This window comes from Bactrocera dorsalis, chromosome 6 (assembly GCF_023373825.1).
Source record: "Bactrocera dorsalis isolate Fly_Bdor chromosome 6, ASM2337382v1, whole genome shotgun sequence".
Classification (NCBI taxonomy): domain Eukaryota; kingdom Metazoa; phylum Arthropoda; class Insecta; order Diptera; family Tephritidae; genus Bactrocera; species Bactrocera dorsalis.
Window position 1 is genome coordinate 31,947,367 of NC_064308.1, and position 25,452 is coordinate 31,972,818.

A 25,452-nucleotide genomic window follows, 5' to 3' on the forward strand; every position below is an offset into this window, starting at 1 on the left:
AACCAATTGAAGGCATCAATGTACCGGTGCTTCTTATTGGCAATTTTCTGAAGATTGAGAACGATGAAGTTTGTTCAGTTTGGATTCAAGACGCAGCAGAAGATGCATCAAGACATCAACCCAATCATACAACAAGATTAGGAGAAAATGATTCATCAGCGACAGCAATTAGGAATGCCATCGCAATGAGTTTCCAAAACGGTACAAAACACTTTACTTACCGCAGTAGCTATTTGTATTCCAATACATTTTCAAAATTTATATTTAGTTTGAATCCATTTTATTTTTACATTTTTTCTAAAATTAATATTCTGTTCAAATTCATTTTTATCATTTTCACATTTTTTCTAAAAATATTATTCATTTCAAATTCATTTTTTTTCATTTTCACATTATTTACATTTTTTCTAAAATATTTTTCATAATACCTATAAACTCTTTTGTATTATTACTTTGTTCTTCGATTGCAGTAACAACTCTCTCGGTAAATATTTTCCCGTCCTCCACCACTGTCTTCAGCAATTCGTTTTGTTCTTTTGCCACTTTTACTATTTCATCCATATAGTTTCTCTTTTTATTTGCAGATGCCCCCGCTGCTGATGTCGAGCTGCCTGGTGGCGACATTAATGGCGAGTTCGTCAATGTCATGGCGTACATACCGGTTCAGGCGACATTGGTTCTGGCTCTGGCGATATTGGTTCTGGCGATCCTATAGCCATAGATGACTGGAACGAAAGTAATATTGAATTCGATATGTTTTAAATTATTTCATATATATGTTTCAAATTATTTTAATAATAAACGTGTAAAACTCAGCTTACCACAGTAAATGACTCATGTACTTCAGCTGTATTGGCTGCTGTCAGTCCAATAATTTGATGGACCGCATCAAAATGTTTCCACAGCGATGGGCTGCCCCCCGAGGGTCCAACTTTTTTCCTTTCCTCTCTGCAATTTAACAAAAGTTAATAATGTTAACAAGGTTATGTGGTTAGAAAGTATACCTATATTTTTGTGTAAGGTTGCGTATTTTAATAAGCACTTCTTTTGGTGTAAATTTATGTGCCATTTGCACCGATATGTCGGCATAGATGTGCAAATTACGTTTGGCACGTCGCAAATCTCCGGCTCGTTCCCGCCTCAAATCTATTAGAACAACTTCGTCGGTATTTCTCCACATTGTTCTCTGTTTGTTCACCTCCATCTAAAAATATTAAAATTAGTTTTCATAAATATACTGGAACAAAACAACTTACCTTTAAAGTTTTAATAATATTGTATTAATATCAATAATAAATATAAAAATAACTAACGCTTTCTTTGAATCTGTAATATAAAAATAACTAACGCTTTCTTCGAATCTGTAATATAAAAATAACTAACGCTTTCTTTGAATCTGTAATATAAAAAAAAACTAACGCTTTCTTTGAATCTTTAATATATGTATGTAAAAAAACGCTTTCTTTGAATCTTTTGCTTTTTTTAATCTTCTTCCTTCTGTCAATCACCATTCACAATAGCAAAATTTTGTCATTTTTAACCAATGTTGCCTACTAAAATTTGGTAAATGCACGGAATTTTTGTGCATTACAAACTTGTATTGAGATGGGTCAAATGCGCAAATAAATGTAAATTAAGCCCGCTAATGCATATTAGAGCTGTCGTCTGTCAGGGCTATAATTGTTTTGTAAGGCTTTTAAGATATTTGTTCCTCCATCCGTTACAAACGTAATTGTTTCAATATTCGAAAAATCAAATTCATTGAATTAACTTTTTAGTTTTCTAAGATGTGGTCGCCTGTTGTCCTTTCAAAATCTATTGATTTCATTCCCAAAAATAGGTCAAAGAATTTGAAATCCTTTTGGTAGTGGAATTTTACTTCTAAAAGGTTGCGCTTTACAAAGTTGTCCGACCACATATCGATTGTTGCTGATACGACACCACTGCCCACAATCTTATTGATTTAAGCTTTAATTCTTCATTCTTTTCATTGGCGCATTTGGAGACTTTACGTGAAATGGTTGTTGGATCCGGTAGCATGTCTTCCACGTCGACGTGCTCGCCATAAGTTGCACCGATCTTAATAAAAAACTTTACTTGCTTGACAAACCCAGAACCGCGCACAGCTGAAAATGGCCGACAGTCTTCTGTAATCCAATTTGCGCATTTTTAATGGTCTCAGTTTTGTCCAGCGGTGTGACAGTTTTTAAACTTTGGGATTGCTTTAAGTTTTTGCAGCAGCTGTGCCCATTTAAATTTGACGTTTGACTTGCGCTGTACTTTAACACATTGCAACATGTGCGGCAGAAAACCAAATTTCTTTTAATGTACTGTTGTCCGGTTTTACTATTTCAGTGAGTATATTCCATATAAAGCTTCTTCCCTTGCGCTGGCCAGATAATGTGTACATTCCGTTTGCTATGTTGTCAGCAACACTCTTCGCCGATTCGCTCTCCATAATTATCCTATTTAGTTCTTATATTTATCATTATTATTATTTACGCCACCAATTATTGAGATTAAACTGCAACTCAACTTTTTAGTAAGTGCTGTATGTGAGCATTTGCTACGAGTATCACAATATAATCATTTACGCAAAGGCGTAGGGTAGATAGGTTCGAGCTGATGTAGCGCATGCTTTGAGCTCTTGAAAAATTTATTTTATCATTTGCGAAATGCCGTCGGGTGGGTAGCTGATGTAGCGCACGTTTTGAGCTCCTTAAATCATTTATGTTGAAAATACAAAAAGGATAAAGATCCTTTTTTTACAAATCTACTTCTGGGAAAAATAAGAATTCATATTTTTGGACTACTATATAATAATTGTGGCATACATTTTATATACCAATTAAAATAATAAATTTAAAATGAATATTTCCCATCGAACCACCCGGTATGACCAAACAGTATGATTATGATCGAGCTGAATGCCAGCAACATTCTTGAACATCCTTTGCTGCTCACACAAGACGTTCGAACGAACAAAATTATTACGAAACAAGCAACAGTGATTGGAACTGAATATTCGCTTTGAGCACGCTCGCTTATACTATGTTCGGACCGACATTGAAAACCAGTTTTTCCCACGAAAACTTGTGTTTTTGTCCATGTAAAATCTGTCAAACGAAAACACAGTTTTCGCTGAAAACTACTTGAAAACTTACATTCCACTCATTATAATCGGTGCCTATTCTAGTTTAATAGAATTTTTGGAAGACATATTTTGCCGGCCCTAAATTGTCACTTAATATTTGTTTACATTCCATATACAAATACAGCTGCTCACTGTTAAGGGGATTCTCTTGTTCTTGCAAAACGCTTGCACCGTGCACCAATTATAGAATTTTCTTCTTGGTTCAACGGCAAAACAAACATACGCAAAAATTTATTTGCAATGGCTGCAAAATATGTCAGACCAAAACCCATGTTTATTTTCGTGCCGTCATATACGAGCATCAATAGATTTTGTAATGGATGCTCCCTTGGCCTTGCATATTTCGGTATAGGATTTTTGCATTTTGTGTCATCTTGCAAGAGCAAGAGAATCCCCTTATTGATAGTTGTCAGTGAAAACTCATCGAAAACACACATTGTCGGTCCGAACGACTTACATTCCACAACATACAGATGTGTTTTCAAAATGTTTTCAATGTCGGTCCGTACATAGTATTACGATCATTTCGTCACAAAAAATCCGTCACAAAAAGTCCGAGTCAATGATCAGGTATGATTGAAAAAATTGTGATCGTTGCAGCTCTCTGATATGAACCAAACTAAGCAGATGACAACCCCGCAGATACGGTCCGCAACAAAAAGATAGCACAATTAAACTTTTGCAAAATTTTCTCTTCAAAACATGTGCAAAGAATTTGTTTTTCACTGTAGTATCTGTAATAACTGTAGTCACAACAGTCCGCTTGGTTTTGTGCACATAACGGTACATTACTTTAAACAATGCAACAACTACCAAAGAAAATAACTGTTTATGACGCGTCAAAATGATAGCACAAATTGGCATAATTATGTTTAGTTGCTGTTTAACCGCCAATAAAGCATCAGCTAGTGTTTGGAAAAATTATCGTATAATTTTCAAAATAGAATCGCGATATTTATTTTGAAAAACAACAATTAATAATCAAAATTTCTACAAAAATGGGTCGAGGAAAACTGCTCAATGACACAGAGGTAAAAATTGCTCTTAATCTTCGAGCAGAGGATAAAAAAATAGCAGAAATCGCGAAATTTTTAAATAGAAGTCGCAAAGCGGTTATGAATTTATTAAAAGATCCTGACAATTACGGAAAAGCGCGTAGTAGCGGGCGGCCAAAAGCGGTAACACCTCGGCTAAAAAGATCAATTTTGCGTGTTGCATCGTGTTGCGGTGTGAAAACAAATGTTCGCCGCCAGCATGGAGGAGGAAGTGTTATGATTTGGGCTGGAATAGGCTATCGTGGAAAAACTGAAATAAAATTTGTTCCGTCAAAAATGAACAGGCAAAATTATCTCGCTTTGATTGGTAATGAAGTAGTGAATCGGGGACAACAATTAACAGATATTCCGATGATAATGCGGCTGTGCATACTGCAAGAGTAGTCAAGTCTTTCTTTGAGGAGAAAAATGTCAAAATTTTAGAGTGGCCTGCACGTTCACCTGACCTTAATATTATTGAAAATTGTTGGGGATATCTGGCAAGGCACGTTTATACAGAAAATAAACAATACACTAGCGTTGAGGAACTGAAAAATTCTATTGTGTCAAAATGGGATTCGATTCCGAAAAAATGCATTAAAAATTATTTAAGTCAATTCACAATCGTCTCACTGAAGTTTTAAAAAACCAAGGAGGATCCACACACTATTAAACACAGCTTAATATCTAAAAATTTTGCCTACTTATTTAATTTTGTGTTTATATTTATAAATGTGCTATCATTTTGTCGTACTACAAGACGTAGTTTTGTTTTATGCTGAATACAAATAAGAGTTTTTTAACGTTTGTTTCTTTTTTGTTGCTACCTTTTATTGTAAAAATAAGATATATAGTAAAAAAAAGTATTTATGTTTCATTAAAATTAAAAAAAGAAAAAAAAAATCAAATGTGCTATCTTTTTGTCATGGACTGTACTCACCAATAATTTAATGGTCATAAGAGCGGAGCAAGAGGTGTCATATGTATGTGTATTCAATTTAATTTAATCATGTCCGTCTGTCTGACGGTCACAGGTTTTAGATATCGATCTGAAATGTTGCAAAAAACTTTTTCGCAAACGAAGTTACCGATTTTTTGTTGTTGTATTTATCATAGTTCTAAGAATTTACTTTTGTACTTTACTGCAATAGCATAAGAAATTGTTTTTGAAATTTTTTATACAAATATATTTGTATATATAGTACACTGAATACTTTCGAAAAGAAACGAAATAAAAATATTTAAAATAATTTAATAAAGTATGCTTTTTATTTTTTATGTATAACCATTTACCGTATATGTATGAAAAGAAACCGCTCTTTGGCTTACAAAATAATCTGCCAAAAAGTCACTAAAACGAAATGCGCTTTAATGCATTGCGTCGATATTAGTGATGAGCGATATTTCACTACGGGTTCTTCTTATTCACTGTTTGGTGCCAAATGGAGATTCCAAGAGCAGCCAGGGTCCTTCCTCACCTTATCTCTCCAGCTAAGTGGAGGTCTTTCTCTTACTCTGCTACTCCCGGCGGGTCCTGCTTCAAATACTTTCAGAGCTGGTGCGTTTTCATCCATTCGGACGACATGACCTAGCCAGCATAACCGTTGTCTCTTAATTTGCTAAACTATGTCAATGTCGTCATATAACTCATACAACTGATCGTTCCATAAAACGCGATACTCGCCGCACAATGCACAAAGAACTATGCATTTTCCGCAGAATCTTTCTTTTGAAAACTCATAACGCCGATTCATCTGATATTGTCATCGTCATCGAATGTGGTCTTTGTTCGTAGAAAGTGAACTATAAGAAGCAGAAGAATTGAGAAGAATTAGAAGCCTCCGAAGTAACACCCGTTAGAAAGAGTTTACCTGCATTTCACTTTCAGGGTGTCATTGTTATTGGTGTTAATGATAGTTCCAAGATAAACGACATTATCCACGATTTCGAAGTCATGACGTCGACAGTGACGTGTGAGCCGCGTCGCGAATGCGATGAGTATTTGTTTGATAGCAGACCCATTTGCTTCGCCTAATTATTCATTATGTAGAAAGTAGGACTGCTGTTTTGGCCAATGATATCGATATAATATATCCCCCTTGTAGAATATTGTACCGTCTCTATTCAGCTCGAATTAGGTAGGCGCAGATTGTGGGGTCTCCCGTTTTGTGGATAGGACAAAGAACACTTAAATTCTTATCGCTTTCCACCATATTCTGCAAACAAGCTGATATATGCTGCCTGCCTGTCAGGCGAAACAGTGTGCGAATTCAGGTGAAGTGATTGTGTTTTTTTGCTGTTTTTGTTAAATCATTTTTTTCATACCTATCTCATATTTCATCCCTTTCCTGAGACTTTTTTGAAACTATAAAAATCCAAACTGATATTAAATCTACAAGGTAATATTAGTACAATTTGAATTTTTTATTAAAAATCCATTTGCTCTTTTACATTTTTTTGTTACATTTTTGTTGAAAACTTATTATTTTTCACCTGAAACAGCAATCCAAACAAGCGCGAGCTTAATTTCTGCATTACCGCCTTGTTTTGATCAATCAGTTGTTCTCCTTTTGTTTCTCTTTTTCGTATTCCTTTTGATTTTGGCTTTTTGACATACTTATTGTCAAGAGGTCCTATTTTCTCATTGAAGTATGGCTTCTGAGAACAGTAATGGAAAAAGTGAGAGTGCAGGTTAAAGACACTCAATAGCACTCTCAATAGCAGTATATTGGAATTTGTCAATTTGCTGTGGCTGTTTGAGAGGTTGTGACTTAGGAGAGTCGTTTTCCCCTCTCACATTCCCCTCTCACCATAGGGGAATGTGAGACTCAATCACAGCCACAACTAAAGTATCTGGGAGTAATAATATTATCAAGGCACAAATTTAAGGAATTTAGAGTAGTGTACTCTCTCCAGGTAAAGCACATCAAACCCCAAACGCCTTATCAGGCGTGTTCCTGCCGGCAATTTTTACTCACAAAGGTAATGAGATAAGTTGTGTTATATGTGGCTCAAATATGGATCCAGGCGGTAGGCATTAAAGCATATGCATAGACATAGTGCACAGGCTGTCGGAACTCAGAGTTATCAGTGCTTTCCCATTCGAATACGGGCAAGTATACAAGTTATCAGTGACGTCTATAGGAGCCAAAAGAGAAGAGAGAGTCTAAAGCTTATCAATATGGCAGTAGCGGTGGCAAACCTCACTCAAAAGACCAACATATTTATATCGATCATCCATTTGTGGATCGACAGACGACATGTCAACTTGGATTTCCACCTAACCCAATTACCAAGTGAACATGGGTGCTTTGGAAGCTACTGTACAGATTCCAATACGAAGTTTTCACGACACTCATGTGCCGGTTCACTGAGAACTTGAAAGCTGTCATCGAATCGGCAGCCCCAATCATGACAAAACTGAGACTTATAGAACAGATTAAGTGTCCATCAGTCCATGCCATAGAGGAGACCTAAATATCTTATCACTCCCACGTAGTAATATTTAGGCAGGTTGGGAGTAGGTTAGGTTTAGCGGATTGAGGGTCCGCACTCCGGCTTTTGATACGCTCCTTATCAGTTCTTTTTTGTTCTTCAGACGAGTAATTGCTATTTGGACTTCTTCATGGTCAGGCAATGGAACGTCTGCTCTACCGTGACCCTTGGGGAATCGGGTTCACCATCTTCCATGTTGCCATGCTTTCACTGCCATTCCGCATAATGGAGAAGTATTCCCACAATAATTTCAGTATGCTCTGGATATCAGTCACTAGATCACTTTTGGGGTTTCTATAAGAGCATGCTCCGGTCTTGAAACTTTTTATTAGTCGCCGCATCTTTTCGTAGAATTTTCGGGCAATACCCTTGTCGCCCAAATAGTCAAATTCTTCGTACTCACGCATTTCGGCTTATCTCGACGTTTGTCTGAAATTACGCCTCGCTTCCCTCTTCAAATCTCGATATATATCCCATCCCTCACGTGTATTGGTTGATTGTAACTGTTTGTTTTCTATCCACTGCAACACGACACTCTACATCGTACGAGCTGTTCTTTTGCTTGAGCCAATTGATTCGTTTGCAACTGAACGTAAGGTGCTTGAAATGCCGTCCCACAGTTCCATAATACCGATTTGCCGATAAGTGCAAGTCGAGCAGAAAGTCGTTAGGCTGCCTGTTGTGATTGCAGCTTCCTGACGTCGAACCTTCCTTGTATTTTTTGACATGTGTTTTTTGCTTAAAGAGGCGGGTGCGTATTTTTGCTTCAACAAGATAGTGGTCCGAGTCAATGCTTAAATCTCGGAGGATATGCCCGCCTAAAGCACTGAAGACGTGTATTCTGTGTATCACAACACAATCGAACTGGTTGGTTTCTTTCGATCCGGAAACAGCACAGCCTTGATGAATCTTAATATGTTGAAGTCGAGTACTAAAGATTAACATATTTCGGGCACCGGAGAAGTCGATCAGCCTCAACAAATTTGGGGATGTTCCATCGTGGATGCTGAATTTACTGACTATTGTGCCAAAGATACCTTCTGGGTGGGTAACCTGGCGTTGAACTCGCCAAGCACGATTTTGACTTCGTGGCGGAGGCAACTCTTATAGTTAATTACCAAGCGCTTATAGAAGATATCATTGGTCATCATCGCGGGTTTCAAGCCCTTCGCACAACTCTGTTGCGAGATTTACTATAGTTGTTAATTGAAAGGTGTCCACTTAATTTCATAAACTAATCTTAAACAATTAGATCGGAGTCCTACCTACTTACGAAATAGTGTCCAAATATTAGAGACGCAAAATAAGCTAAATTTATTTCTGATTTCTTTCTTGATGCTTGATGTAATCAAATAAGTATGGATATGGTGTAACGGTTGCGTAATTTTTTTAGACAGCATTATTTTTTTGCGCTTTTTACACCCTGAACAAGGTATATTGAGTTCGTTTGTAAACAATCAGCGTGACAAGAAAAGAAATTGTTCAGTTCGGACTATTATAGCATATAACTGACATACAAACTAACCGATCAAAATTGAATAAATATTTTTTATACCCTTTTACGCAATAAAGAATGCACCTTTGAAGGGAATTCGATGCAGTTGAAGTTAACGTTTTTTCTTGTAAACTTATTCTTTAAGGAATTGCTGCAATCTGAACACGTTTTTTGAGTATATGTGCATAATGTAAAACTGTAATTTGAAGCGCTCCAAAGAGAAGGTTCTTAACCTTCTGGAAAAGAGGGAATGGTGCAATGAGAATTGAGGAATATGATTTCAAAAAATGGTTTTTTGACTTACCTTAATGCTGTTTTCCAAGCTATGTTTAACATTATCTGCATATACAAAAACGGCACAATATAAAAGTTTTTATTGAGAGATTTTTAGAGACTTTCGATTTATTTTGCTTTTCTTTGTTTTACAGTTATTTGCTCGCCTGATTATGATGTGAGTGTGTTTCTGAATAACAATGTATATTTTTATACTTCAATGCCATATTCATTTATGACTGAATTCTCAATTTCAGCATCTATTGTCATTATCATGTATTATTGTCCATCGCAATTTATAATGTTTGAAATGTAAATGTTCTTCTTTTTAGGCCTCCTTAAAAGTATGTTTGTCACGTACTATTTAAAGTTGCACCTTTTGTATGTTCGCATATATGTATATTAATATTTTTTTCTACATTAACATTCAACAACTTATTTGCAATAATTTTGGGGTTTTATAGGTAAGTAGTAAATACAATATTAATTCTGATTATTTCAACTATATCATTTATAAGAAATTTTAGTACTTTTAGCTTTGTTTGCAAATTAAAAAAAAGGAAATTAGTGTCGTAAGTCGTTTGTCTCGGACTAAGACACAGCGTAATCTCATCCAAGTTAATAGTTGCCACCAAATAATAAAGACACGCTCATTTGAATTGTCAAGTTGAACTCCAAATTATTTTATTCAATACATTTCTTTTTATACAAAATTTTTGCTTATTACTATAAACTTACATATGTACGAATTCTTACTTACTAGTACTTAATTCTATATACTTTATAATGCTAACGTAAGCAATAATATAGCGAAACAGTAAACCTCAGGTTGTTCAAGAAACGGCTTACATTGCGGTGGCACGACTTCCGCTCTGGTTTAGTGCCGACGAAATGTGCTGTTGTTGTAATTTTTGGAATTTAACTTTATTGAGCAACATTCTCGTCAGTATACTCGTATTTTGCTAGCTACGACAACTTTGTTGTTGTATATTTCGTTAGCTATGCTACCTGTGATAACTGCTATGCTAGCTGTGATAACTCCCCCCTTCTTAAGCATCAGCGTCTCGCTGATTAAGAATTATTGGCTACTGAAAGCTGTGGGTAATCTATTATTGGTGGGATAAGATATGAATTTCTGTTTTTTGGTTTGAGTATGATATAGTTATAAAACTAATGATAGTGTTACTGCAACAAGAATTGCTAAGAAGCTTGAGCTAATTGAAATAATGTTTTTTGATGTTATCCGTTCTAGTTCATTTACATTATTTAAATGTAGTTTATGTAAGTAGTTTAAGTCCAATTTAATTTCATTTTCCGTTAGGTTATTCTGAAGTATTGCGGGTAAGATTTGGTAGGAACTTGTTTGCCAGTTTGTATAACTAACGTTATTCAAAGTTATAGTTTCGTTAAAGAAGTTTATGAGAAAAGTACCATTTAGTTTAAAAGAAGTATTATTATAAGTAATATTTCCAATAAAATTTGAGAGAAATATTGTTCCTTCACTAATTAATTCAATTATAGCTTGGTTTACATATTGGTAATCGCAAAGCGCTTTTTCTCCGCTAAGGATTTGTGAAATGCAATGGGATTTGTTTAGTTTTTTAAGTTGGTTTCTCTTGCATATAGTAGTATCACCTATTTCAATGCAATTTCCAAGTATGCCATATTTGTCGTTTTGGGATATGAAAAGATTGGTGAATTCTAAGTATACTCGTTTAAGGTGTTTTACAGTCGATCGTATGATAATATTATTGTAAAGGGTATCTTCGGTTTTTGGTAGTGAAATTACATATAAAAGAAGTGAGTCTTTAATAATCATAGAAGGTTCTGCATATTTGAGTGCTTGCAGTTCATTTTTAAAAGGTAGTGTCTCAGTTTGAGAGAGAATATTTGCGATATCTTCTTTATTTAGAATTTGAGAATGAACGATTCCTTGTTTTGCTAATTGGGTTGCCATTATAATTTTAGTAATTTCGTCTTTTACGATACCTAATCTATTATATAATGTTTGTGCGAATAATTCCTTATTATTCTTACTTATTTCATCCACAATCATGTTATGACTATCTAATATTTTATTATTTGTCTTGATAAGGTATTGGTTTGTGGTGTACTGTACGTTACTGTTTTCAGTCAGTTTATGTGTTGTGGAAAGTATTTGGTCCCAGTCAGTGGCATCGGGATTTCCTGCTAACCATTTCCAAGCAGATCCTATCCAATTGATTGATCTCTTTTGAATGGTTGAATTTTTTGTTTGCAGTTGGCTTAATAAGCTGTCTATCTCGGAAAGTTGATGTTTTAGTTGTGGAAATAAAATATTTGTTTTACTAATTTCTTGGTATATAGTAAGTCTAACGTCGTTGGTAATTTTTTCGTAGTCGTCCAAGTCGATAGTGTGGATAATTTTATACATCCCTTTTGTAATCTTTCCTAGTCCTTGTTTGATCGTCACGAGTGGGCTGTCATATTCGTAGGTGTCCACTGTTGCAGTTGTCCAGTAAGGGAAGAGTCTAAAGAGTAAATGTCAGTTAGTTTTTTAAATGTGATTTATGAATCTTTCTGTTATCTTTAGTAGTTATTGTGACGGTATTGTCTTTAGCGACAGTTTCTTTTTCAAAAATGGGTTTCGTTTTCCCTTTAATTTGTTTGTTCTTTTTAAATATAGTTTCACCAGGTTCGTAATTCCTTATTTTTGACCTATTTTTGTTGTGATAATTTAGTGTATTTTTTTGGTTTCTGGCTATTTCATTTCGAAGGTCAGAATTAACTATTTCCTTAAAGTTTGTTAAATCTTGGTAGTTGATTCTCTGTGTTCTTCCAAAGAAAATATCAGCTGGTTTCCTTTTCGTAACTGAATGTATCGTGTTATTATATCTGTCAACGGCAATGTTGACAATTTCTTTAAAAGAGTAATCAGGATATTCCACTTGGAGACATCTGATTATTTCAATAATAGTGGAATGCACACGTTCTATCGCACCATTGACTTCGCTTTTCTGAGGTGGTGCTAAATAGATTTCAATTCCTAACCCTTCTAAATAGTTCAGAGTTATTGGGCTTATAAAGCTGCCTTCATTGTCCATGACCAAAGTCTTTGGTACAGTGAAATAGTGTAGAAGCTTTATCAATTTATCCCTGATATGCAGTACTGATTTATTTTTTATCCTGAAAAATTTTACAAATTTAGTGAATTTGTCAATGCACGAAATATATTTTTCACCGGACATTTCTATAATGTCGATATGCAGTATTTCTGTTGGATACGAAGGTATGGGTGTTGCCTGTAACTTGGGTTTTTGTGGATGCCGGTCGTACTTATTACATCCGCAAATTTCACATGATTTAGTATATTTTTTAATAAGTTTAGTCATTTGTGGAAAATAGTATTTTTCCAATATCTGGTCTTTATTTTCTTTACCATTGCGATGGGCTCTTTTGTGTTCTTGTTCTATTATTTTAAATTTGACATCTTCGTCTGCGATATCGGTAACTACTTTCTGTGTTATCCTGATACGAAATTGTGAGAAATTTTCTTGATATATTTGTTGAAGTAATGAAATGTATTTCTCTTGAATTTTAATTCCATTGATTATGTTTGGGTTTAGAACGCTTTTCAAGATTTTACTTAGCTTTTCTTTATCGTAAACTTCACATTTAATGAGATGTCTATGGAAGCTTGGATGAGGTTCTTCCTGTGTAATTTCCTCCTTTCCTTCTGTAAATATAACTTGATTTTTAATACGTTAATTGGAGCTTCACAGTGAGGAATGAGCTTTGAGCTATCCTCTTCTGCGCTATGTTGTGTATTTTCATCTGTGGATGTTAGCGTATTAACTTCTATTGGCAGCCGTGATAGCGCATCGGCGACTACGTTTGTTTTTCCTGGTTTGTAAATTAGTTTATAATTATATTCTTCTATCCTTGCTTTCCACCTTTTTAGCTTGGCATTGTTATTACTGTTGCTTAGTGCAAACGTCAGTGGCTGGTGATCAGTAAGAATTTTTATTTCTTTAGCTCCATACAGGTAAGTCCTTAATTTGTCGAGGGACCATACTATGGCGAGCATTTCTTTCTCTATTGTCGAGTAATTCTCTTCGGTTTTATTGAGTGATCTAGAGATGTAAGTTATGGGTCTGTCTTGACCGATTATCCCTTGTGAAAGGACTGCTCCGATTGCAGTATTGGAAGCATCTGTCGTCAGAATAAAGGGTTTGTTGAAGTCTGGGAATACCAGAATTTCAGAAGATGTAAGCAAATATTTTATGTCATTAAATGATTTCAAGCCTTCCTCTGTTAGTGAAATTTGTATCCGTTTGGATTGACTTGCTTTTATTTGAGCATTTTCACCTCTAGTTAAATTGGTAAGTGGCTTAACAATTTTTACAAAGTCTTTTATAAATCTCCTATAATACGATGCTAAACCCAGGAAACTTTTTAATTCCTTAAGGTTAGCAGGTGCGGGAATTTTTTTAATGGCGGATATTTTGTCAGGATCTGGCAAAATACCTTCGCCAGTAACGATATGACCTAGAAAATTTACTTCTGTTCTAAAAAATTTGGATTTTTCCAGATTGACTTTTAAATTTGATTTGTGCAAAAGCATGAACACCTCTTCAATATTTCGTAAGTGTTCCTCTTTAGTTTTTCCCATTATTATAATGTCATCGATATAAACGTAGCAGGCTTTTCCTATAAGTGTTTTGAGAACATCATTTATCATTCTCTGAAAAATGGAAGGGGCATTTTTAAGACCGAATGGCAACCTAGTAAATTCATATTTACCATTGGCTGTAGAAAAAGCTGTCTTTTCTATGTCCTTTTCCTTCATCCTGATTTGGTGGAATCCGGATGTAAGGTCGAGTGTAGTAAAATACTTACATTCGCCTAAGCTAGCGAGCGTGTTGTTTATATCAGGTATTGGATAGGAATCAGGTATAGTTATTGCATTTAGTCGTTTAAAATCAACAACTACTCTATACTTTTTTTCTCCTGATGGACCTGGTTTTTTTGGAACAATCCACAATGGGGAGTTATATGGACTCTTTGAAGGCCTTATTACACCATTGTTAAGAAGTTCTTTTATTTGTTTTTCTACTTCGCCCCGTAGGTTGGTTGGGTAAGGATATGATTTTGTATATATCGGTTCTTCACTTGTTGTTTTAATTTCTGCTAATACAGTTGTGTCGATTGTCCCACTGTCGGAGACTGGTCCGAAAAGTTCCGAATATGTATTTATCATTTCCTTAACTTCATGTTCATAGGGGTTTTCTTGAATATTATTTATAAGTTTAGAGATATTTTGTTTTAGTGGCAGTACCACATCCTTGAGGGTTATTGTGTCATTTTTCCTATTTATGATTGCTCCCAATTCTTTGAGGGTATCATCGCCAATGATGCCATCAAAGGATTTTAAATTGGGTAATGTAAAGAAATCAAAATTACTTGTAATACCTATACTTTTAAAAAATGGTCCACGTAGTTTATGGGTTATATTTACTTGACCTGTGGCTGAGTGAACCTTAAAAGGACACTCAAGTTTCATTGAATTTTTTGAAAGTTTTTCGGAAACAAAGTTTTTATTAGCTCCCGTATCTACAAGGAACTTCGCGATATCCCCGTTCTTTAAAGTTAGTTCTAAATAGGGTAGGGTAGACAGGCGTCTGTCATAAAATTTATTTCCTCGTCCTCTGTTTGGACATTAAATAGTTTTTGGGATTTCCTAGGGATGTTTGAAGAATAATTGGATGGCCTTACTATAGGCGTATTGTTCGGTCGATTCATATACATAGTTTATTCTTCGTGAGTGTATTGAAGGATCCACCTCCATAGGGATTGGTGGTTTAGGATTGGTTGGTCTGGTTGGTGGCGGTGCTTGATTTTGCATGTTTTTATTATAGATTAAATTTTTTTCGGCAGGGTTTAATACCCTTGGCACAAATACTGGTTTTGGATTCATTTGATGGTTTTGTATTTGATTAGAGCTACTTCCATTTTTTTTATATATTGAATAGTTTCTTAAGTTAACGTTTTGAATTTCAAGGCAGGAAGCGTATGCTTCAGGTAGGTTGCTGGGGCGTTGAATGACTAGCATTCTAGACAATTCGCGTTTAGGCCTCTGATAAATATATCAAGGGCTCGATTCCTATAGGTTTCCAGTAGAACATTATTTGTTTCTCTTGAATAATCATGACTCTTTATTTTGTTTATTATCAGGGATAGTTGGTGATTGACTCTTGCGTAGAATTGCTCCACGCTGAAGTGTTTTTGGGATAAGGTTCCTAGTTCGTGTTCTAGAGTCCTAAGGTCGCGTTTGTCTGCATAGTGTAGTGACAAACAATTTTTGATTGTTCCCCAATCATCGTTGAATATGTTGTAAGAGATTAAGGCCGTATCTGCAGGGCCTTTAATTTTCTGCCTAATATGTCGTAGGATGGCTCTATATAGTGGCTTTGTTCTGACTACTTCGTAGTCCTGTAAAATAGATTCTACATTGTGGATCCAGGAGATAAATTGGATCGGGTCTCCTTCGAATGTCGGTAGGTTCTTTACACTATCAGGCAATCTGCTAATTTCGGCTAGGTCTGCCTCTGTTAAGTGAATAAGGTTCAATATATATATTCAATATTTTGTCGCCATATATATATATATATATTTTCTTTTTTTTGCTGTCGTTCGTAATTTATTGGACAAGTACTGTAGTTTATTCTTCGTGAGTGTATTGAAGGATCCACCTCCTTAGGGATTGGTGGTTTAGGATTGGTTGGTCTGGTTGGTGGCGGTGCTTGATTTTGCATGTTTTTATTATAGATTAAATTTTTTTCGGCAGGGTTTAATACCCTTGGCACAAATATTGGTTTTGGATTCATTTGATGGTTTTGTATTTGATTAGAGCTACTTCCATTTTTTTTATATATTGAATAGTTTCTTAAGTTAACGTTTTGAATTTCAAGGCAGGAAGCGTATGCTTCAGGTAGGTTGCTGGGGCGTTGAATGACTAGCATTCTAGACAATTCGCCGTTTAGGCCTCTGATAAATATATCAAGGGCTCGATTCCTATAGGTTTCCAGTAGAACATTATTTGTTTCTCTTGAATAATCATGACTCTTTATTTTGTTTATTATCAGGGATAGTTGGTGATTGACTCTTGCGTAGAATTGCTCCACGCTGAAGTGTTTTTGGGATAAGGTTCCTAGTTCGTGTTCTAGAGTCCTAAGGTCGCGTTTGTCTGCATAGTGTAGTGACAAACAATTTTTGATTGTTCCCCAATCATCGTTGAATATGTTGTAAGAGATTAAGGCCGTATCTGCAGGGCCTTTAATTTTCTGCCTAATATGTCGTAGGATGGCTCTATATAGTGGCTTTGTTCTGACTACTTCGTAGTCCTGTAAAATAGATTCTACATTGTGGATCCAGGAGATAAATTGGATCGGGTCTCCTTCGAATGTCGGTAGGTTCTTTACACTATCAGGCAATCTGCTAATTTCGGCTAGGTCTGCCTCTGTTAAGTGAATAAGGTTATTCGGGTTAGCGCTTTCGCTGTGTGGGTTGATTCTAGCTTCTAATTGATTTATTCTATTGCTTAATACCTTAGCTTGCTCGATTTGCGCGTTTATAGCGCCTGTCAAGTGTGTGATGGCTTCTTGTACTTGCTCCATACTGAGGCTCACTAGTTTTTACAATTTTTTCTATTGCTAATTGTTATAATCTTGCTCTTAATACAATTTATTTTAAATTGCTCAATACATAAATTTTGTTACAAAAAGGTGAATAACTTAATTTTAATTCTTACAACAGTATCGGGAGTATCAGCTTCTGCATCCTGATTTCGGGCGGTCCACTTGTTCCTTTTTGAGGTGTTTTACTCCGCTACTTGGGAGTGGATGACGTCACAGTTCAGGCTTTGATTGTTGTCTTGGTGGTTTTGCACTTTTGTCTGCACAGTTGAATATGCTGCGAGAATAATTTTCTCAGTTGCACAGTTATTATTGTCGTATTAGAGTCACTTTGAGCACTTGGTGTTATGGCAGCTTTTCTACGTTGATTCCTTCTTGTTTAGGGGCAACAATAGTTTTTATTAATGCACAGTTTTGAGTCTCTTTGAGCACGTTTTTAGATAACAGCAGTTTTGTTAAGCTGCTTAGTTATTTACACGCGGATAACAGAAGTTTTATTAATGTGCGATTAGAGTTACTTTAAACACTTTGTTTAGATAACAGCAGTTTCCTAACGCTGTTTTTTTTTTTTTTTCTGCTCGCGGGCAACAACAATTTTATCAATGCGCGATTTAGAGTTTTCTAACGCTGCTTTTTTCAACCGATATAGACAATTTAAATTTGAAGTCTCGGGCGCCAGTTAATAGTTGCCACCAAATAATAAAGACACGCTCATTTGAATTGTCAAGTTGAACTCCAAATTATTTTATTCAATACATTTCTTTTTATACAAAATTTTTGCTTATTACTATAAACTTACATATGTACGAATTCTTACTTACTAGTACTTAATTCTATATACTTTATAATGCTAACGTAACCAATAATATAGCGAAACAGTAAACCTCAGTTTGTTCAAGAAACGGCTTACATTGCGGTGGCACGACTTCCGCTCTGGTTTAGTGCCGACGAAATGTGCTGTTGTTGTAATTTTTGGAATTTAACTTTATTGAGCAACATTCTCGTCAGTATACTCGTATTTTGCTAGCTACGACAACTTTGTTGTTGTATATTTCGTTAGCTATGCTACCTGTGATAACTGCTATGCTAGCTGTGATAACTTCCATACATATAACCAAAATGTATTTTTAAAATTGCTTGAATCCTCTTTTTCATCTCTTTAGACCAAAATACGGAAATTTCACTCAGATATATACATACATATATAATTAACTTGAAACATAAATGCCAAAAAGCACTTCTAATATACGTTTGCTCTTAAGTTGCCCATTATATCATTTTATGTAATTTGAGGTCCGAAAGTTGCCAAATTCAACAAAGGAGGTCTGCTAAAACTCGAATTCAACATTTTTATTATTTTTTTCATTAAATTTAGTAGGGAGTAATAGACCGTTATTGTTAAAATTTTGTCATTATGAGACCGGTATTTGGCATTTTAAAAAGAAATTGTGTTTGGAAATTGTTACAGCAATCAAATCATAGAAGTTATTCGCTCTGTTAGTTGTGTGATTAATTTAACAGCAAGTATTTAGGCATGTAACTGTAGAGTTAGAGAAAAAGTAACTTGAGTCCAAATTAAGATTACTTTATATTTATAAACATGTTGTTAATAATTTAAGCATATATAATTCGTTAAATAAATGAAAATAATAATTAAACCTGGCTTTCGCCTTGAGTATTGTCAATTAATCGTACTCAGGCATGCAAACCAAGTCTTTTTGGAAGTCCTGGAAACAAATATACAAAAGTACTTGAGGCTCAAAAAGCATAAATGACTGTGCGGTTTTCCCACTTTTTAATTGCTGCAAGATGGCCCGTTGCAAAATGAGAATATATACGAATGTTGCATATACAAATTACTGTTGTGAAACCATACAAACATTATTTGCTTATTTTTTTCCATTGAAAATACTTAATACAACTTTGATTTTTTTCAATTACATTGGAGAATAGTATTTTTTATAAGTAGAAATATACTTGAAGTACAACCTATTATTTTCAGTAGTCCTTTTGTACTAACTGCGTATTTTGTACAGCATGTCATATAATTATGTACATATAGTATGTATTTACGTAGGAAATTATGAGCACAAATTATGTTTGATCATAAGTGCAGAAGTAGTTTCTTGTAGATATTTCCATAGCGGTACCGTTGAAATAATCGACAATAAATTCGTATACATCTTATGTTTTGCGTCTAGATCTATTATTCATGATATAATAGCGTTTTAAGCATTTTCACATATGTATATAATATTTCATTGTACGTAATTAGCAATAATTAATAAAGACTAGTTAGTAATGTGTATATCGTTCATTAGCTGCCTTTGTGTACATACTGCATATGTATACATATGTATACAAGATACATAATTTTGATATGGATATATATAGGTTTCTAAATTATATATTTATGGAAAATGGCAAACGTACAAATAAACTATTTTATATATAATTCTAATCTATTTTAATAAGTTATTTTTTACAATTACATAGAACACACAAACTGAAAATTTTGTTGAGCTCGAGGAAAAAATCAAAAATAAAATTAGCGACAGTATAAAATGTTATATACATATGTATACTTTTTGAGTAATATTAAAATTTTGAGACTTTTAACTTCTCTTCATTAGTGTTTAAAAAATTAATGTCCATTCAAATAATTATTCACTCTTTCGTGAGCCATAGAAAATGACAAACATTTAATTGATTTAATTTTTCGTTTAAAACATTTCAACCGTTTAATTATCTGTGAAATCTTCATTTCCTGGGTTGACAACAACAATGAAACTTCGACTAAAAAAGTTGAATTTCGTTAAACTAATAAAAGTGTTTAGCAGATCTGAATTTGAATTATTTTAACATCAATTCAACTGAGTGGAGTTGTAAACCATAATAGAGGTATACCATTATTACACCATAACAGTGGTATTCTAAGTATAAATGATGGGAATAAGTTGTGAAAGAAATAAGAAATTTGGAGAATAAGCTTAAAGGTAATAATTTATTATATTATATATTATATTACTTAACAACTCTGATATTATGTTTATAAACTATTTATGGACATATGTGATTTATACTTAAACAAATAAAGCTCAGAATTTCAGGTCATTCACCATATAGTTTTTACATGTTTTGAAACCATACTCCAAGCTAACTCATAAATTGGTAAACCTCAATTTTCCATAATAATTAAATCTTAAGTAGTTCATATATATTTTGGTTACACGAATAAACCGGCAGCGGCTAATACAAAATATGCCCATCCATTGTGAGGGACCAGCCGTCGACGGTTATTTTAAAATTATTTGATGATTGGGTATACAAACGACATCTAAATAATACATAAGTATATTTTTAAATGTCTTGTACTAGTCACATATAATATACATATATATAATTTTAGTAGAGATCAGGCCTAAAACAATAAACCCATTAAAAGTATGACAGGAATTTAAAACAAGTAAGGAAGTGCTAAGTTCGGGTGCAACCGAACATTTTATATTCTGGCAACTTGCAGGAATCAAAGCCAGGGAAATACTTTAAGGCGTGAAACCAATCATGTAGAGTAAAGTCAACCGGATGTTCGAAAATCCTGATATTAGTTATATGGGGCCTAGGCCAAATTTATCTATTTTCGGCACAGTGTTGTGAATAAAAAAACGCTGTCTTATTTTCATTGGGATACCTCACATATTGGCCGATATATCCATAAAGTCAGATGGAAGTTCGAAAATGTTTATATTAGGTATATGGGGGCTAAGGGAAGTATTGGTCCGATTCAATCCATATTTGACATACAGACAAACCATTATAAAAGAAAAGTTATCCTTTAATTTCAATTATATGTAGATATAACACATTGCCCTACATTTGCGATTAAAAAGCAGCTATAGGTACCATAGTCTAAATATTCGGTACCTAGGGCTTGAACAGCTTCCATTGAATTTAGACAATTTTTGGTAATAAAGTGGCAAGTACTAAAGACATTATTCTTGCAAAGTTTATTTTCGTTATTTTAATTACTTCTTGATTTGTGTACTTTAAACTGAACGAATGAAGTAGAATTTAAAATTGTGCTGTATGGGAAGTAGGCGTGGTTGTTGTCCGATTTTGTCCACTTTCACAATGTGATATAAAAATGTAAAAAGAATGACATGTACTAAATAGAAAATCGTTTAGTCGGGTCTCAAAATATGGGATTTTACCTAAAAGTGAACGGTGCCAAGCCCATCGTCCAATTTTCGCATCGGCTCCAATAAAGCTCTCCTATACCATCTCGCTGGTAAAATTTAATGTCTCTGGCGTTTTTATTCATTTATTGCGCTTTTAGTACCGTTATATGAGGAGTGAGCAGGGTTATCCTCCGATTTCATCCATTTTCTTATAAGATTTATACCCAGCCAATTTGGTTATTTAAGCTTAATTGGTTTAGGATATATGTATATTAAACTTGTTATACAGTGCCCCTTGCTACTACGATTCTCTGAATCAAATTAGAGTTTTATATCTTAATTGAGTGCTTAGTGATGGCACTTTTCATATTTCCGGTTAATGGCGATTTATGGGCGTGGCAATGGTCCGATTACACCTATCCACGAACTCGTAATTTTTTTTTATACTAAGGAACCCTTATACTAAGTTTCATCAAGATATCTCAATTTTTACTCAAGTTACAGCTTGCACGGACGGATGGACAGACAGACAGTTAACCGGATTTCAACTTTTCTCGTCATCCTGATCATTTATATTTATATAACCCTATATCTATCCGGCTTAGTTCTAGGTGATACGTACAAGCGTTAGGTGAACAAATTTATAATGCTCTGTAGCAACTGGTTGCAAGAGTATAAAAATGGCATAGCAGGCATGGCAAGTTAAATACAAATTACGGTGTGATTGCTCTTTCTATAGCATTCGAGAGTCACTCTGTGTAGGTCAGTGATGCCCAAACGCACACTACCAAACTGTGTGCTTGCGTTGGAGTATGAGAGAGCTTGCTGCTACACCCAAAAAAATACAAAACTTTAGTATTAATTAATATAAAAAAAATTTGAAAGTGATTCGACAACTTTTACAAAATTGTGAAATTAATGAAATTCCTTATTAATTTTTTAGCAATTACAAAAATAAAGGCAATTCACGTGTCAAAAAGAAATTAAAATTCAAAAAATTTTAAATATTGAATTTCTGTTGTAGTTTTCACCTAAACGACTGTATCAAAAAACTAAAAATCAATATTTTCATGGTTTTGAACCAAAATTGTTAATCAGCACGCACATACAAATTACATGCGTAGCAGTCAACAGTCGTTGATCAAGTGATTTTCAAATGCACATTAATGTATAGAGAGCGCTTGGCTAATACGTGTGAGCGAATCTGTGAGAGAGCAATAACATGGATAATATGATACGAAACTTTAGCATTGGCTCTCTTTTTCTGTCAAACGCGTTCCCTGATTATTTGACAGCGATGGAGATCAGGGAATTTTTGACAGTTGACTTCAGAAAAGGCGGGATGCCAGAAGTAAAGCGCTATAATTAATTGACGAAATTAATGTGAAAGGAAATTTCATTGAACTGTGCGATCATATTTTGGCAAAATAAATGTTTATGTAAATTAATTAATGATTTTGCATTTTAGCATTTATATATGTATGGCTTTTTAAAGTGTTTAATTTAGTGTTTTGTATAATTTATTATATACCCAATCTAATTTTTTTCAGCAGTGGGATCATTGACAAATGTTATAAAAAATGCGAGTTTTGACAGCTCTCTCTCGAATCAAAGAGTTTCGTATCATATTATCGATGGCAATAAAGTCGGCCACCCGCGGGCTAGGCAAAGCGCTTCACTGGTGTAGGTAGAAGATTCCAAGCTTAGGCGGTAAATACACCCACATTAACTTCACAAACATGAAATCCACCAAAGCACAGATGATGTAAAAACGCTTGGCCTGGATGTACACGGTTGTTTAACCACTGGTTGCTTATAGAGCGGTATCTTGGGTTCCGAAAGTCTACCAAGAAAATGTCCAACAGCAGACCAAATTCCAGCTATACAAGAGGTGCTTTTGGACAATTTTCACAACAGCCGGTTATATACCGGTTCGTACCGATTGGTTTTCTTTGAACATTCATTAGTTATTATTTAGGCTTAAGTTTCTAAACACCAAAAAAACTATATATATTTGTATTTCTATTTTTGAGAATAATTTGTAATTTGAGGAATTCACAAGTAAGACTGGCCTAAAATATGCAAAGCAAAATTTGGTACCATTGAAGATAGCGGTTGTACCATTTTAATGAGGTTTTCGTATACTCTCTTGACAAATTCAACTCGTCAACATTTTTGATACTTTTACATGTAAGTTTTGTGGCAAGAGAGGAGCGCGCAAAGAAAGCGAGCAAAAAACGGCGTAGCTAATGATTCCTGGTATCGAAAGATGGTGGCAAAGGCATTTTGAAGTAAAGACAACTAAATCATGTGAGAAGAGAGGCAACCATTTCCAATTGCAAAAGAAAATAGATGTTCTGACTTTAATTTCTTTCAATTGCTGGCATTTTTACGCTTCACTGTAGTGAGAAAATATTATAAATATGAAATGAAGCTGCCATTATTTCCTTTTTACCTTTCACAGCGCAAAATCAACACGCCGAAAAAGTGTGGTCATCGAAATAAAGTAATTTTCTTCCACTGTCGAATTTATACAAGTTGATAGCACCAGCTTTTACTACAATAACATTGTAGGATTTTGTCTTGCTTCTTTCGTTTATGCTTATGTGTTCTTATACCCGTGGGTGAATGATAAGGACTTTCATAGTCAAGTCCGCTGATACTTTCGTGAAAGTGTGGTTAGCCGTTACCCTAAAAAGGTTCTGATTAAGAGTGATTTTTTACATCTTTTGCATTCAACAGCTGCTTATATAATATATAGAAAATTTACGGGCATACACAATTTATAGCAAATGTTTTGATAAGGCTATGTACATATAATCCAAATTAATTCTTCAAATAATAGCATGGAGTACATAATTGTATGATTACATATTATAATATAATATAATATATTATAATGGTTATATATTTTAAAACATTTATATGATATCGAAATTCTCTCCAGATATTTTTCGTTATGAGTAAATATATCTATAATAATATCTTGTATATATATCTGCTTATGTTCTTTATCTTTTAAATTTAGAATTGACAGCTGAATTATCTTATTGTTCTCATTTACATTGAATTATTGTCTCATGTCGCATTTCACAATCATGAATTGGTTATAAATGTTAATATTTTATATATACTTTTAGTTATTTATTTGTTTAATAGTGTTCTAATTTTTGCATCTAAACATTGTCATTGCTAGTATTGTCAATGCGATAATCACCGAACCGTTGATGAACAATGAAAAAGTACGAAATCAATAACTAATATTTAACCATATATTGTGAAGTTATTACTTCGAATACATTCATGCAAAACTGCATCTACATACATATATAATATGTAAGTATGTATGTACGTAGATAAAATATATCTAAGTTATCATGTTGCCAAGAATTCTTAATAAAAAATTTAATTTTTAATTAAACAATACATTTATCAAATGGTGCATTTTTATATTTGCGCCACAATTATTTATTTAAATGTGTAATTGCTACATGTAAGTATTGTTGTTACTTATTGAAGTTAATATGATATGGATATTATATAGTAGTAATTATGACGGCATAGTATTTGTAACGAAAATTAGCATAAATATGTAAAAATTGAGCTACTAGTAAAAAATTATCAAACATTATTGGGTTATATGTATAATTATGATGACTCTGATATGCCTACAGTGGCTAGAAAAAGATTGTATTGATATGCATTTATCCAAATCATAAAAGAGTGGTATCTTTGGTTTAATTGACAATGAGATATATGTATAGGTATGAAAGTTTTGTGTATAGGTATGGTATCATATTAGATTCTAGTTCGTTCTGGAAACGGTTATAGGACGGGCCCATTCTTACCATATTGGTTGTAGCCATCGTAAACTGTTTGAACATTTTCAGTTCTATTTCCTTTGTTCTGTCATATGTATGTATACATTAGCTTTGAGCTCTGAAATGACATATATGTATATATGTATGTGTAGGCATATGTGATGGTAAAGTCCAGGGATCCTTGTAGGCTTTGCGCTATGGCATTATCTTTACTTATTAAAGTGTTAATTTGATATATCACACCTATAAATATAATATTATAATCTTTAAAATTGTACTATTAATTTCAAGTTTTATTTACAACATAGATAATTTTGGAAATAGTTTAT

The 25,452-nt window shown here is 34.0% G+C and overlaps 1 protein-coding gene across 3 annotated transcripts in view; it reads right to left on the reverse strand.

Moving 5' to 3' along the window:
* Nucleotides 1–253: 253 nt before the first annotated feature.
* Nucleotides 254–25,452, reverse strand: part of LOC105234143 (probable serine/threonine-protein kinase DDB_G0276461) — a 412,380-nt gene continuing 387,181 nt past the window's right edge. For 2 of the 3 annotated variants that reach the window (XR_007423251.1, XR_007423250.1), the window contains exon 9: nucleotides 20,110–25,366. Coding sequence is in view for 1 of the 3 variants with exons in the window: in XM_049460456.1 (XP_049316413.1) it covers nucleotides 645–725; nucleotides 822–948; nucleotides 1,005–1,204 (408 nt within the window). In the remaining 2 variants the exon portion in view is untranslated. Of the gene's footprint in view, nucleotides 726–821; nucleotides 949–1,004; nucleotides 1,205–20,109; nucleotides 25,367–25,452 lie in introns of those variants that run through there. The other variant, XM_049460456.1, reaches the window with a different exon arrangement.